The following is a 15,466-nucleotide window of genomic DNA, read 5'->3' on the forward strand; positions in this document are numbered from 1 at the left end:
GACGACGCTGGGCCAAACCCTCCCCTAACCCGGACGACGCTGGGCCAAACCCTCCCCTAACCCGGACGACGCTGGGCCAAACCCTCCCCTAACCCGGACGACGCTGGGCCTAACCCTCCCCTAACCCAGACGACGCTGGGCCAAACCCTCCCCTAACCCGGACGACGCTGGGCCAAACCCTCCCCTAACCCGGACGACGCTGGGCCAAACCCTCCCCTAACCCCGGACGACGCTGGGCCAAACCCTCCCCTAACCCGGACGACGCTGGGCCAAACCCTCCCCTATCCCGGACGACGCTGGGCCAAACCCTCCCCTAACCCGGACGACGCTGGGCCAAACCCTCCCCTAACCCGGACGACGCTGGGCCAAACCCTCCCCTAACCCAGACGACGCTGGGCCTAACCCTCCCCTAACCCGGGACGACGCTGGGCCAAACCCTCCCCTAACCCAGACGACGCTGGGCCTAACCCTCCCCTAACCCGGGACGACGCTGGGCCAAACCCTCCCCTAACCCGGACGACGCTGGGCCAAACCCTCCCCTAACCCGGACGAAGCTGGGCCAAACCCTCCCCTAACCCAGACGACGCTGGGCCAAACCCTCCCCTAACCCAGACGACGCTGGGCCAAACCCTCCCCTAACCCGGGACGACGCTGGGCCAAACCCTCCCCTAACCCGGGACGACGCTGGGCCAAACCCTCCCCTAACCCAGACGACGCTGGGCCAAACCCTCCCCTAACCCGGACGACGCTGGGCCAAACCCTCCCCTAACCCAGACGACGCTGGGCCAAACCCTCCCCTAACCCAGACGACGCTGGGCCAAACCCTCCCCTAACCCGGGACGACGCTGGGCCAAACCCTCCCCTAACCCGGACGACGCTGGGCCAATTGTGCGAATCTCCATAAGGTCTCCCGGTCACGGCCGGCTGTGACACAGCCTGGGATCGAACCCGGGTCTGTAGTGACGCAGCTAGCAGCACTACTTGTGACCCACAGTGATAGGATGCAGGAACACACACACACAGAGACACACAGAGACACAAAGTGACGATTCTGCGACACTATATTTATACACAAAATCAAAGCCGTATCAAAATGATCTAGAAGGTAGTTTTGGGGTGAAACCCTCTGCATAGCATTCACACAGTACAAAGTCTGAGCAGAAAGGGATTCTTAACATTTCAGCAGCCAGGATAAGAACTACAACTGAAAAGACTAGAAAGACTACAAACCCCCCAGAGAACAGCACCAGGCTGAGATGGCCTCCAGGCTGCATTCCATTATGAAACATGGCTGCCTTGTCTCTGCCCTTAAACAGTTGTACCCTGGGCGAATCAGCTCTCCACAAGTGCATAGGGGGTAGAGGGAAGTGGTTTTGAGGATTGTGGATGAAAGCCAGCAAGCTGGGTGGAGGCCAAGTGAACTGTACTCAACTATTCACCCTGTACTGTGGGACAGTGGTTCATGAATGGGACGTGGCCGGGAGGTGACTTCATAGGTCTCTGAATGGGACGTGGCCGGGAGGTGACTTCATAGACCTCTGAATGGGACGTGGCCGGGAGGTGACGTCATAGGTCTCTGAATGGGACGTGGCCGAGGGGTGACTTCATAGACCTCTGAATGGGACGTGGCCGGGGCGTGACTTCATAGACCTCTGAATGGGACGTGGCCGGGGCGTGACTTCATAGGTCTCTGAATGGGACGTGGCCGGGAGGTGACTTCATAGACCTCTGAATGGGACGTGGCCGGGAGGTGACGTCATAGGTCTCTGAATGGGACGTGGCCGAGGGGTGACTTCATAGACCTCTGAATGGGACGTGGCCGGGGCGTGACTTCATAGACCTCTGAATGGGACGTGGCCGGGGCGTGACTTCATAGGTCTCTGAATGGGACGTGGCCGGGGGGTGACTACATAGACCTCTGAATGGGACGTGGCCGGGGCGTGACTACATAGACCTCTGAATGGGACGTGGCCGGGGCGTGACTACATAGACCTCTGAATGGGACGTGGCCGGGGCGTGACTTCATAGGTCTCTGATTGGGGCGTGACTTCATAGGTCTCTGAATGGGACGTGGCCGGGAGGTGACGTCATAGGTCTCTGAATGGGACGTGGCCGGGGGGGTGACTTCATAGGTCTCTGAATGGGACGTGGCCGGGAGGTGACGTCATAGACCTCTGAATGGGACGTGGCCGGGAGGTGACGTCTGAGACCTCTGAATGGGACGTGGCCGAGAGGTGACGTCATAGACCTCTGAATGGGACGTGGCCGGGAGGTGACGTCATAGACCTCTGAATGGGACGTGGCCGGGAGGTGACGTCATAGGTCTCTGAATGGGACGTGGCCGGGAGGTGACTACATAGGTCTCTGAATGGGACGTGGCCGGGAGGTGACGTCATAGGTCTCTGAATGGGACGTGGCCGGGAGGTGACGTCATAGACCTCTGAATGGGACGTGGCCGGGAGGTGACGTCATAGGTCTCTGAATGGGACGTGGCCGGGAGGTGACTTCATAGGTCTCTGAATGGGACGTGGCCGGGAGGTGACTTCAAAGACCTCTGAATGGGACGTGGCCGGGAGGTGACTTCATAGGTCTCTGAATGGGACGTGGCCGGGAGGTGACTTCATAGACCTCTGAATGGGACGTGGCCGGGAGGTGACGTCATAGGTCTCTGAATGGGACGTGGCCGGGAGGTGACTACATAGACCTCTGAATGGGACGTGGCCGGGAGGTGACTACATAGACCTCTGAATGGGACGTGGCCGAGGGGTGACTTCATAGACCTCTGAATGGGACGTGGCCGGGAGGTGACGTCATAGGTCTCTGAATGGGACGTGGCCGGGAGGTGACTTCATAGGTCTCTGAATGGGACGTGGCCGAGGGGTGACTTCATAGGTCTCTGAATGGGACGTGGCCGGGAGGTGACTTCATAGGTCTCTGAATGGGACGTGGCCGGGAGGTGACTACATAGACCTCTGAATGGGACGTGGCCGGGAGGTGACGTCATAGGTCTCTATGTGTAGGTGTGTGTTTACATTCCCACAAGTCATTTCAATAACACACATGGTTTGTTGATCACTAACTGATATAAGGAAGTCTGTTTGGACACGTTCGCCTCCTCACTTATCATAATCTCTTGACTGGTTTAAAAGGTGAACATAGCTGACTGGTCGATTAGGTAAAAACATTGATTAATCAAAATAAATGCTTTTAAAAACATTAAAACTGGTCATGAAATATAAACTTCTATGCTTTAAGAAAATCCATTCACCAGTGAGTCGATAAACCGTATTGCTTCCGTTTTACAACGCGTGTATGATGTGTGTATCCCTGTGTGTGTGTGTGCGTATATTTCTGTGTGTGTGTGTGTGTGTGTGTGTGTGTGTGTGTGTGTGTGTGTGTGTGTGTGTGTGTGTGTGTGTGTGTGCGCACGTCTCATAGGGCAGGTGTCTGTGTGTCTGGGACTGTGTGATTGGCTGAGGACTGTATTTTCTTCCTCCTCTTCATCAGAAGGGGATTGGAGGACTCCTCGATGGTCTTGATTTTGACTTGCTCATAGTCCACTCTCATGGTCGCTAAGGCGCTATTCATCTCCTCCTGAGAGACACACAGACAGGAAGTTCATGAGACAACTTTCTGTAACAACATCATACTGACGTCTAGGTAGGAAGGCATTTTTTAATTTCAACATTTTTTACCAAGACACCAGCGGCCCCAAAAAGAGCTCCCCTCACTGGGTTTGGACCCCGCCTCACTGGGTTTGGACCCCGCCTCACTGGGTTTGGACCCCGCCTCACTGGGTTTGGACCCCGCCTCACTGGGTTTGGACCCCGCCTCACTGGGTTTGGACCCCGCCCCACTGGGTTTGGACCCCGCCCCACTGGGTTTGGACCCCGCCCCACTGGGTTTGGACCCCGCCCCACTGGGTTTGGACCCCGCCCCACTGGGTTTGGACCCCGCCTCACTGGGTTTGGACCCCGCCTCACTGGGTTTGGACCCCGCCTCACTGGGTTTGGACCCCGCCTCACTGGGTTTGGACCCCGCCTCACTGGGTTTGGACCCCGCCCCACTGGGTTTGGACCCCGCCTCACTGGGTTTGGACCCCGCCTCACTGGGTTTGGACCCCACGACCCCGCCTCACTGGGTTTGGACCCCGCCTCACTGGGTTTGGACCCCGCCTCACTGGGTTTGGACCCCGCCTCACTGGGTTTGGACCCCGCCTCAGTGGGTTTGGACCCCGCCTCAGTGGGTTTGGACCCCGCCTCAGTGGGTTTGGACCCCGCCTCAGTGGGTTTGGACCCCGCCTCAGTGGGTTTGGACCCCGCCTCAGTGGGTTTGGACCCCGCCTCAGTGGGTTTGGACCCCGCCTCAGTGGGTTTGGACCCCGCCTCAGTGGGTTTGGACCCCGCCTCAGTGGGTTTGGACCCCGCCTCAGTGGGTTTGGACCCCGCCTCAGTGGGTTTGGACCCCGCCTCAGTGGGTTTGGACCCCGCCTCAGTGGGTTTGGACCCCGCCTCAGTGGGTTTGGACCCCGCCTCAGTGGGTTTGGACCCCGCCTCAGTGGGTTTGGACCCCGCCTCAGTGGGTTTGGACCCCGCCTCAGTGGGTTTGGACCCCGCCTCAGTGGGTTTGGACCCCGCCTCAGTGGGTTTGGACCCCGCCTCAGTGGGTTTGGACCCCGCCTCAGTGGGTTTGGACCCCGCCTCAGTGGGTTTGGACCCCGCCTCAGTGGGTTTGGACCCCGCCTCAGTGGGTTTGGACCCCGCCTCAGTGGGTTTGGACCCCGCCTCAGTGGGTTTGGACCCCGCCTCAGTGGGTTTGGACCCCGCCTCAGTGGGTTTGGACCCCGCCTCAGTGGGTTTGGACCCCGCCTCAGTGGGTTTGGACCCCGCCTCAGTGGGTTTGGACCCCGCCTCAGTGGGTTTGGACCCCGCCTCAGTGGGTTTGGACCCCGCCTCACTGGGTTTGGACCCCGCCTCACTGGGTTTGGACCCCGCCTCACTGGGTTTGGACCCCGCCTCACTGGGTTTGGACCCCGCCTCACTGGGTTTGGACCCCGCCTCACTGGGTTTGGACACCTCTGTGTTATGTAAATTCTCTCCCAAATGGAACCCTATTGGTCCTGGTCAAAAGAAGTGCACTACATAGGGACTAGTGTGCACTACATAGGGAATAGCGTGCACTACATAGGGACTAGCGTGCACTACATAGGGAATAGTGTGCACTACATAGGGAACAGTGTGCACTACATAGGGAACAGTGTGCACTACATAGGGAACAGTGTGCACTACATAGGGAATAGTGTGCACTACATAGGGAACAGTGTGCACTACATAGGGAATAGCGTGCACTACATAGGGAACAGCGTGCACTACATAGGGAACAGTGTGCACTACATAGGGAATAGTGTGCACTACATAGGGAACAGTGTGCACTACATAGGGAATAGTGTGCACTACATAGGGAATAGTGTGCACTACATAGGGAATAGTGTGCACTACATAGGGAATAGTGTGCACTACATAGGGAATAGTGTGCACTACATAGGGAATAGTGTGCACTACATAGGGAATAGTGTGCACTACATAGGGAATAGTGTGCACTACATAGGGAATAGTGTGCACTACATAGGGAATAGTGTGCACTACATAGGGAACAGTGTGCACTACATAGGGAACAGTGTGCACTACATAGGGAATAGTGTGCACTACATAGGGAATAGTGTGCACTACATAGGGAATAGTGTTCCATTTCCAATTCCACCGAAAATGCAGTCAGTCTCACCCTGAGGTCCTCCCAGGCATCTTTCTCCTCGATCAGAACTCGCCTGGTGTGGAGAGGAATCTGGGGAACCTCCATCGACTGCTACAGAGAAAGAGACACACACACACACTAGGGATGAGACACACACATACACACACACACTAGGGATGTGACACACACATACACACACACGCTAGGGATGTGACACACACATACACACACACGCTAGGGATGTGACAAATGGAAAATGTTAATCATTTTCAAATCAAATCAAATGTTATTTGTCACATACACATGGTTAGCAGATGTTAATGCGAGTGTAGCGAAATGCTTGTGCTTCTAGTTCCGACCATGCAGTAATAACCAACAAGTTTTCCGTTAAATCAATAAGATATATTAAACAGTACCAGTCAAAAGTTGATACACCTACTCATTCCAGGGTTTTTCTTTATTTTTTACTATTTTCTACATTGTAGACATCAAAGACATCAATTCATTTCTCAGAACAAGAATAGACTGACGAGTTTCAGAAGAAAGATCTTTGTTTCTGGCCATTTTGAGCCTGTAATCGAACCCACAAATGCTGATGCTCCAGATACTCAACTAGTCCAAAGAAGGCCAGTTTTACTGCTTCTTTAATCAGAACAACAGTTTTCAGCTGTGCTAACATTTCAAAAGGGTTTTCTAATGATCAATTAGCCTTTTAAAATTATAAACTTGGATTAGCTAACACAACGTGCCTTTGGAACACAGGAGTGATGGTTGCTGATAATGGGCCTCTGTACGCCTATGTAGATATTCCATAAAAAATCAGCCGTTTCCAGCTACAATAGTCATTTACAACATTAACAATGTCTACACTGTATTTCTGATCAATGTGATGTTTTTAAATGGACAAAAATTAGCTTTTCTTTCAAAAACAAGGACATTTCTATGTGACCCCCAAACTTTTGAACGGTAGTGTTTATATTTTGTATTTTACCCCTCTTTTTCTCCCCAATTTTGTGATATTCAATCACGATCTTATCTCATCGCTGCCACTTCCCAACGGCCTCGGGAGAGGCTGAGGTCGAGTCATGCGTCCTCTGAAACATGACCCGCCAAACCGTCCTCCTTAACACCCGCCCACTTAACCTGCACCAATGTGTCGGAGGAAACACTGTTTAACTGATAACCAAAGTCAGCCTGCGGGCGCCAGGCCCGCCACAAGGAGTCGCAGAGAGCACGTTGAGCCCCTCCCCTAACCTGGACGGCCAATTGCGCGCCGCCCTATGGGACTCCCGGTCACGGCCGGTTGTGGCACAGCTTGTCGAAGTGCCTTCGGCCCCGATAAGATCATTTTTATAAAACATCACATAAATTATTTTTTGACCACTAGGGGCAATGAAGTTCTACCGTCGTCGTACAGTAGGCGGAATCTGGAATCTGCGTCAGGCAGGTGACATTTTGTTTCCCGAAACGTCGACTCTAGTGTTCCTGACCAATGGCGACTCACGACTCAAAATATACCAAGTGATCACAGTTCTTCTCCCTACAATCTCTCCGTTTCTCACAACAGTTTCATCCGATCGTACCTCCCTCTGCAGAATTGTCTTTTCCAATAAAAACGTAACCAAACTGTAGACAAGCTACATTCCTGTCAAATCACGACAGCTTCATCAATACTTGAAAATGGACTGGTTCATTAAAGTAGTGAAATATGTTTTCTGTTTAACAAAAGCACCCCCAAGTTTAGATATCCAAACGCTCCATTACACAGTCCGGCCACAGATGATACAGTCTTATACTCAGCCGGCCCCTCTCTGGATTTTGTGTTAAATGCTCTGCAACAAAGCTTTCTTAGTGTCCAACCAGCTTTCTCTGCCCTTAACCTTGTTCTGAACACCTCCAAAACAAAGGTCATGTGGTTTGGTAAGAAGAATGCCCCTCTCCCCATCGGTGTGATTACTACCTCTGAGGGTTCAGAGCTTGAGGTAATCACCTCATACAAGTACTTGGGAGTATGGCTAGACGGTACACTGTCCTTCTCTCAGTACATATCAAAGCTGCAGGCTAAAGTTAAATCTAGACTTGGTTTCCTCTATTGTAATCGCTCCTCTTTCACCCCAGCTGCCAAACTAACCCTGATTCAGATGACCATCCTACCCATGCTAGATTACGGAGACGTAATTTATAGATTGGCAGGTAAGGGTGCTAGATGTAGTGGCTAGATGTTCTTTACCATTCGGCCATCAGATTTACCACCAACGCTCCTTATAGGACATATCACTGCACTCTATACTCCTCTGTAAACTGGTCATCTCTGTGTAACCGTCGCAAGACCCACTGGTTGATGCTTATTTAAAAAAAAACTCTTAGGCCTCACTCCCCCCATCTGAGACATCTACTGCTGCCCTCATCCTCCACATACATCATCCGTTCTGCCAGTCACATTCTGTTAAAGGTCCCCAAAGCACACACAGAGAGAGAGAGGAGAGAGAGAGAGAGTGGAGAGAGAGAGAGAGAGAGACAGGGGAGAGAGGGGAGAGAGAGACAGGGGAGAGAGAGGAGAGAGAGAGGAGAGAGAGAGAGAGAGAGAGAGAGAGAGAGAGAGACAGGGGAGAGAGAGGAGAGAGAGACAGGGGAGAGAGACAGGGGAGAGAGAGGAGAGAGAGAGGAGAGAGAGACAGGGGAGAGAGAGAAAGACAGGGGAGAGAGAGAGAGACAGGGGAGAGAGAGAGAGACAGGGGAGAGAGAGGAGAGAGAGACAGGGGAGAGAGAGGAGAGAGAGAGAGAGAGAGAGAGAGACAGGGGAGAGAGAGAGAGAGAGAGACAGGGGAGAGAGCGGAGAGAGAGACAGGGGAGAGAGACAGGGGAGAGAGAGGAGAGAGAGAAAGACAGGGGAGAGAGAGAGAGAGACAGGGGAGAGAGCGGAGAGAGAGACAGGGGAGAGAGAGGGGAGAGAGAGACAGGGGAGAGAGAGACAGGGGAGAGAGAGAGAGACAGGGGAGAGAGAGAGAGAGAGAGACAGGGGAGAGAGAGAGAGACAGGGGAGAGAGAGAGAGACAGGGGAGAGAGAGAGAGACAGGGGAGAGAGTGAGAGAGAGACAGGGGAGAGAGCGGAGAGAGAGACAGGGGAGAGGAGGGAGAAAGAAAGACAAGGGAGAGGAGAGAGAGACGGGTAGAGGAGAGACAAACTCACGTTGAACCATGGATGGTTCATGAACTCTGTGATGGTCATCCTCTGTGTGGGCTCGGTCTTCAGCAGGTCCCTGATCAGCTGCTTGGCTACACAGACACAAAATAGAATTGAGTAAATATTAAGGTACATCTATATTGTGGAAATGCAGGATGGCGAAGTACACTCTATATGTGAATTACCACGTTCCAGAGCGCCAAGTGTGGACCAAAATGCTCCTTCTACCCCCAAGCCATTAGACTGTTGAACAGCTTCTACCCCCAAGCCATTAGACTGTTGAACAGCTTCTACCCCCAAGCCATTAGACTGCTGAACAGCTTCTACCCCCAAGCCATTAGACTGCTGAACAGCTTCTATCCCCAAACCATTAGACTGCTGAACAGCTTCTATCCCCAAGCCATCAGACTCCTGAACAGCTTCTACCCCCAGGCCATCAGACTGTTGAACAGCTTCTATCCCCAAGCCATCAGACTGCTGAACAGCTTCTATCCCCAAGCCATCAGACTGCTGAACAGCTTCTACCCCCAGGCCATCAGACTGTTGAACAGCTTCTATCCCCAAGCCATCAGACTGCTGAACAGCTTCTATCCCCAAGCCATCAGACTGCTGAACAGCTTCTATCCCCAAGCCATTAGACTGCTGAACAGCTTCTATCCCCAAGCCATTAGACTGCTGAACAGCTTCTATCCCCAAGCCATCAGACTGCTGAACAGCTTCTACCCCCATTAGACAGCTGAACAGCTCCTACCCCCAAGCCATCAGACTGCTGAACAGCTTCTACCCCCTTAGACAGCTGAACAGCTTCTACCCCCAAGCCATCAGACTGCTGAACAGCTTCTACCCCCATTAGACAGCTGAACAGCTCCTACCCCCAAGCCATCAGACTGCTGAACAGCTTCTACCCCCATTAGACAGCTGAACAGCTCCTACCCCCAAGCCATCAGACTGCTGAACAGCTTCTATCCCCAAGCCATTAGACTGCTGAACAGCTTCTACCCCCAAGCCATAAGACTCCTGAACAGCTTCTACCCCCAAGCCAACAGACTCCTGAACAGCTTCTACCCCCAAACCATAAGACTCCTGAACAGCTTCTACCCCCAAGCCAACAGACTGTTGAACAGCTTCTACCCCCAAGCCATTAGACTGCCGAACAGCTTCTACCCCCAAACCATTAGACTGCTGAACAGCTTCTATCCCCAAGCCATCAGACTCCTGAACAGCTTCTACCCCCAGGCCATCAGACTGTTGAACAGCTTCTATCCCCAAGCCATCAGACTGCTGAACAGCTTCTATCCCCAAGCCATCAGACTCCTGAACAGCTTCTACCCCCAGGCCATCAGACTGTTGAACAGCTTCTACCCCCAAGCCATAAGACTCCTGAACAGCTTCTACCCCCAAGCCATTAGACTCCTGAACAGCTTCTACCCCCAAGCCATCAGACTCCTGAACAGCTTCTACCCCCAAGCCATGAGACTGCTGAACAGCTTCTACCCCCAAGCCATCAGACTGCTGAACAGCTTCTACCCCCAAGCCATCAGACTGCTGAACAGCTTCTACCCCCAAGCCATCAGACTGCTGAACAGCTTCTACCCCCAAGCCATCAGACTGCTGAACAGCTTCTACCTCCAAGACAACAGACTGCTGAACAGCTTCTACCTCCAAGACAACAGACTCCTGAACAGCTTAATTTTGCAAATTGTTGTTAGATTATTTAGTTTACTCTGCATTGTTGGTTGAGGGTTGATAATAAGGTGGTGCTGGACCTATTTGACAGATAACATATCATTTGAATTATCACGCAGAGGATAACTTTCTATAAAATTCTCCTGGAGAATCTTGTTGCCCGACAGGCTATCACTTATCATTAATCGTACCAGTGTAAATTGCATGTCGGCCGTGAGGGAAAAACTGAGGTGTTGGAGCAGATTTAAATGAAGCTTTTGACACTAAACAAGCCCACTATACAAGTCCACTATACAAGGACATTTAAGTATAAAAAGGCACACTTACCCTCCTCTGATACGTCGGACCACTCTGGGTTAGGAAACTCATATTCTCCCATCCTGATTCTCTTCTTCATCCCAGGAGAGATGGCCAGACCATGGTTAGAGTAGAACGGAGGATAACCACATAACCTGGGGGGGGAGAAGAGAGAGATGGACAGACCGTTAAAAGTAGAACCAAAGTTAGAAGGAAGGAGAGATAAGACTAGAATCATTCAATATTCAGTTTAGAAACAGACAACCCGTTTAGGAAATACACAACCCGTTTAGGAAACACACAACCCGTTTAGGAAACACACAACCCGTTTAGGAAACACACAACCCGCTGAGAAACACACAACCCGTTTAGGAAACACACAACCCGTTTAGGAAACACACAATCCGCTGAGAAACACACAACCCGCTGAGAAACACACAACCCGCTGAGAAACACACAACCCGTTTAGGAAACACACAACCCGTTTAGGAAACACACAATCCGCTGAGAAACACACAACCCGCTGAGAAACACACAATCCGCTGAGAAACACACAACCCGCTGAGAAACACACAACCCGTTTAGGAAACACACAACCCGTTTAGGAAACACACAACCCGTTTAGGAAACACACAACCCGTTTAGGAAACACACAACCCGTTTAGGAAACACACAACCCGTTTAGGAAACACACAACCCGTTTAGGAAACACACAATCCGCTGAGAAACACACAACCCGTTGAGAAACACACAATCCGCTGAGAAACACACAACCCGCTGAGAAACACACAACCCGTTTAGGAAACACACAACCCGTTTAGGAAACACACAATCCGCTGAGAAACACACAACCCGCTGAGAAACACACAACCCGTTTAGGAAACCCACAACCCGTTTAGGAAACACACAACCCGCTGAGAAACACACAACCCGCTGAGAAACACACAACCCGCTGAGAAACACACAACCCGCTGAGAAACACACAACCCGTTTAGGAAACACACAAGTTTAGAAACACACAACCCGTTTAGGAAACACACAAGTTTAGAAACACACAACCCGCTGAGAAACACACAACCCGTTTAGGAAACACACAAGTTTAGAAACACACAACCCGTTTAGGAAACACACAAGTTTAGAAACACACAACCCGTTTAGGAAACACACAACCCGCTGAGAAACACACAACCCGCGGAGAAACACACAACCTGTTTAGGAAACACACAACCCGTTTAGGAAACACACAACCCGTTTAGGAAACACACAACCCGTTTAGGAAACACACAACCCGTTTAGGAAACACACAACCCGTTTAGGAAACCCACAAGGTTAGAAACACACAACCCGTTTAGGAAACCCACAAGGTTAGAAACACATAGGACAGGTAGGAGTGTAAGGTAGAAAGGTAAAGGGTTAAAACCCCATAATAATGATATAGAAAAAAATAACTTGTTTCAAAAAATGTAAAACTGAAAAGTGGTGCGTGCATATGTATTCACCCCCCTTTGCTATGAAGCCCCTAAATAAGATCCGGTGCCACCAATTACCTTCAGAAGTCACATATTTAGTTAAATAAAGTTCACCTGTGGGCAATCTAAGTGTCACATGATCTGTCACCTGATCTCAGTATATATATATATACGCCTGTTCTGAAAGGCCCCAGAGTCTGCAACACCACTATGCGAGAGGCACCATGAAGACCAAGGAGCTCTCCAAACAGATTAGGGACAAAGTTGTGGAGAGGTACAGATCAGGGTTGGGTTATAAAAAAATATTGGAAACTTTGAACAGCCCACGGAGCACCATTACATCCATTATAAATAAAATGGAAAGAATATGGCACCACAACAAACCTGCCAAGAGAGGGCCGCCCACCAAAACTCACAGACCAGGCAAGGAGGGCATTAATCAGAGAAGCAACAAAGAGACCAAAGATAACCCTGAAGGAGCTGCAAAGCTCCACAGTGGAGATTGGAGTATCTGTCCATAGGACCGCTTTAAGCCGTACACTCCACCGAGCTGGGCTTTACAGAAGAGTGGCCAGAAAAAAAGACATTGCTTAAAGAAAAAAAATAAGCAAACACGTTTGGTGTTTGCCAAAAGGCACGTGGGAGACTCCACAAACATATGGAAGAAGGTACTCTGGTCAGATGAGACTAAAACTGTGCTTTTTGGCCATCAAGGAAAACGCTATGTCTGGCGCAAACCCAACACCTCTCATCACCCCGAGAACACCATCCCCACAGTGAAGCACGGTGGTGGCAGCATCATGCGGTGGGGACGTTTTTCATCAGCAGGGACTGGGAAACTAGTCAGGATCAAGGGAAAGATAGATGGAGCTAATTACGGGGAAATTCTTGAGGGAAACCTGTTAGTCTTCCAAAGACTTGAGACTGGGACGTAGGTTCACCTTCCAGCAGGACAATGACCCTAAGCATACGGCTAAAGAAACACTTGAGTGGTTTAAGGGGAAACATTTAAATGTCTTGGAATGGCCTAGTCAAAGCCCAGACCTCAATCCAATTGAGAATCTGTGGTGTTACTTAAAGATCTCTGTACACCAGCGGAACCCATCGAACTTGAAGGAGCTGGAGCAGTTTTGTCTTGAAGAATGGGCAAAAAATCCCAGTGGCTAGATGTGCCAAGCTTATAGAGACATACCTCAAGAGAATTGCAGCTGTAATTGCTGCAAAAGGCGGATCTACAAAGTATTGCCTTTGAGGGGGGTGAATAGTTATGCACGTTCAAGTTCTGTCTTTTCATCTTATTTCTCGTTTGAGAGTGTAAAGTTATCAGGTTACTTACAGGATGTACATGATGACGCCTAGCGACCACATGTCACATGACTTATCATACTTCTCTGGTCCCAACACCTCTGGAGCTGAGAGAGAGAGAGAGAGAGAGACAGAGAGAGAGACAGAGAGAGAGACAGAGAGAGAGACAGAGACAGAGACAGAGAGACAGAGACAGAGAGACAGAGACAGAGACAGAGAGACAGAGACAGAGAGACAGAGACAGAGAGACAGAGAGACAGAGAGACAGAGAGAGACAGAGAGACAGAGACAGAGAGACAGAGAGACAGAGACAGAGAGAGACAGAGAGAGACAGAGAGACAGAGACAGAGACAGAGAGACAGAGACAGAGAGACAGAGACAGAGACAGAGACAGAGACACAGAGACAGAGACAGAGAGACAGAGACAGAGACAGAGAGACAGAGACAGAGACAGAGAGACAGAGAGACAGAGACAGAGAGACAGAGAGAGAGACAGAGACAGAGACAGAGACACAGAGAGACAGAGACACAGAGAGACAGAGAGACAGAGAGACAGAGAGACAGAGAGACAGAGAGACAGACAGAGACAGAGACACAGAGAGACAGAGACACAGAGAGACAGAGACACAGAGAGACAGAGACAGAGACAGAGAGACAGAGAGACAGAGACAGAGACAGAGAGACAGAGAGACAGAGAGACAGAGAGACAGAGAGACAGAGAGACAGAGAGACAGAGAGACAGAGAGACAGAGAGACAGAGAGACAGACAGAGACAGAGACAGAGAGAGAGACAGAGAGAGACAGAGAGAGACAGAGAGAGACAGAGAGAGAGAGAGAGAGACAGAGAGAGACAGAGAGAGACAGAGAGAGACAGAGAGAGACAGAGAGAGACAGAGACAGAGACAGAGACAGAGAGAGACAGAGAGAGACAGAGAGAGACAGAGAGAGACAGAGAGAGACAGAGAGAGACAGAGAGAGACAGAGAGAGAGAGAGAGATATATATATATATATATATATATAGCACCAATATTTATCTTTCTATTAGTAATACAACTATTGGCAACATTGGTAAAACACTGGACATAGCTGATAATACAACACGTGTTCACTGTTAACTTCTAATTGTTCTTTTGTTCTTGTTTATTTAATTTGCTTTGTAAACATATGTTTCACATAAAGCCCTTTGAAGAGACAGAAAATATGAATGGGTCTGTGTGTTGGTGTGTCTGTGTGTATGGGTCTGTGTGTATGGGTCTGTGTGTATGGGTCTGTGTGTATGGGTCTGTGTGTGTCCTTACCAACGTAGTATGGTGTGTAGCAGGGGGTGTCCAGTGAGTTGTGTGTGGGTATGTGTGTGGGTCTGTGTGTGGGTCTGTGTGTGTCCTTACCAACGTAGTATGGTGTGTAGCAGAGGGTGTCCAGTGAGTTGTGTGTGGGTCTGTGTGTGGGTCTGTGTGTCCCCTTACCAACGTAGTATGGTGTGTAGCAGGGGGTGTCCAGTGAGTTGTGTGTGGATCTGTGTGTGGGTCTGTGTGTGTCCTTACCAACGTAGTATGGTGTGTAGCAGGGGGTGTCCAGTGAGTTGTGTGTGGGTCTGTGTGTGGGTCTGTGCGTGTGGGTGTGTGGGTCTGTGTGTGTCCTTACCAACGTAGTATGGTGTGTAGCAGGGGGTGTCCAGTGAGTTGTGTGTGGTGGTCTCTTTGGCAAAACCAAAGTCTGTCAGTTTCAGCAGCGCATTGGGCCTCTTAGATAAATACAGTAGGTTCTCTGGCT

General features: G+C 50.8%; 1 protein-coding gene across 1 annotated transcript in view; it reads right to left on the reverse strand.

Moving 5' to 3' along the window:
• Window positions 1-1,043: 1,043 nt before the first annotated feature.
• The window catches only part of LOC129815833 (MAP kinase-activated protein kinase 2-like), a gene marked incomplete in the record, with an annotated part of 41,584 nt that continues 27,161 nt past the window's right edge, over window positions 1,044-15,466 (reverse strand). The window contains 6 exon segments of the mRNA XM_055869984.1: window positions 1,044-3,594; window positions 5,782-5,862; window positions 8,942-9,027; window positions 10,949-11,073; window positions 13,724-13,799; window positions 15,338-15,466. Of these exon segments, the coding sequence (XP_055725959.1) occupies window positions 3,433-3,594; window positions 5,782-5,862; window positions 8,942-9,027; window positions 10,949-11,073; window positions 13,724-13,799; window positions 15,338-15,466 (659 nt within the window).

This window comes from Salvelinus fontinalis, chromosome 18, assembly GCF_029448725.1.
Source record: "Salvelinus fontinalis isolate EN_2023a chromosome 18, ASM2944872v1, whole genome shotgun sequence".
NCBI classification, from domain to species: Eukaryota; Metazoa; Chordata; class Actinopteri; order Salmoniformes; family Salmonidae; genus Salvelinus; species Salvelinus fontinalis.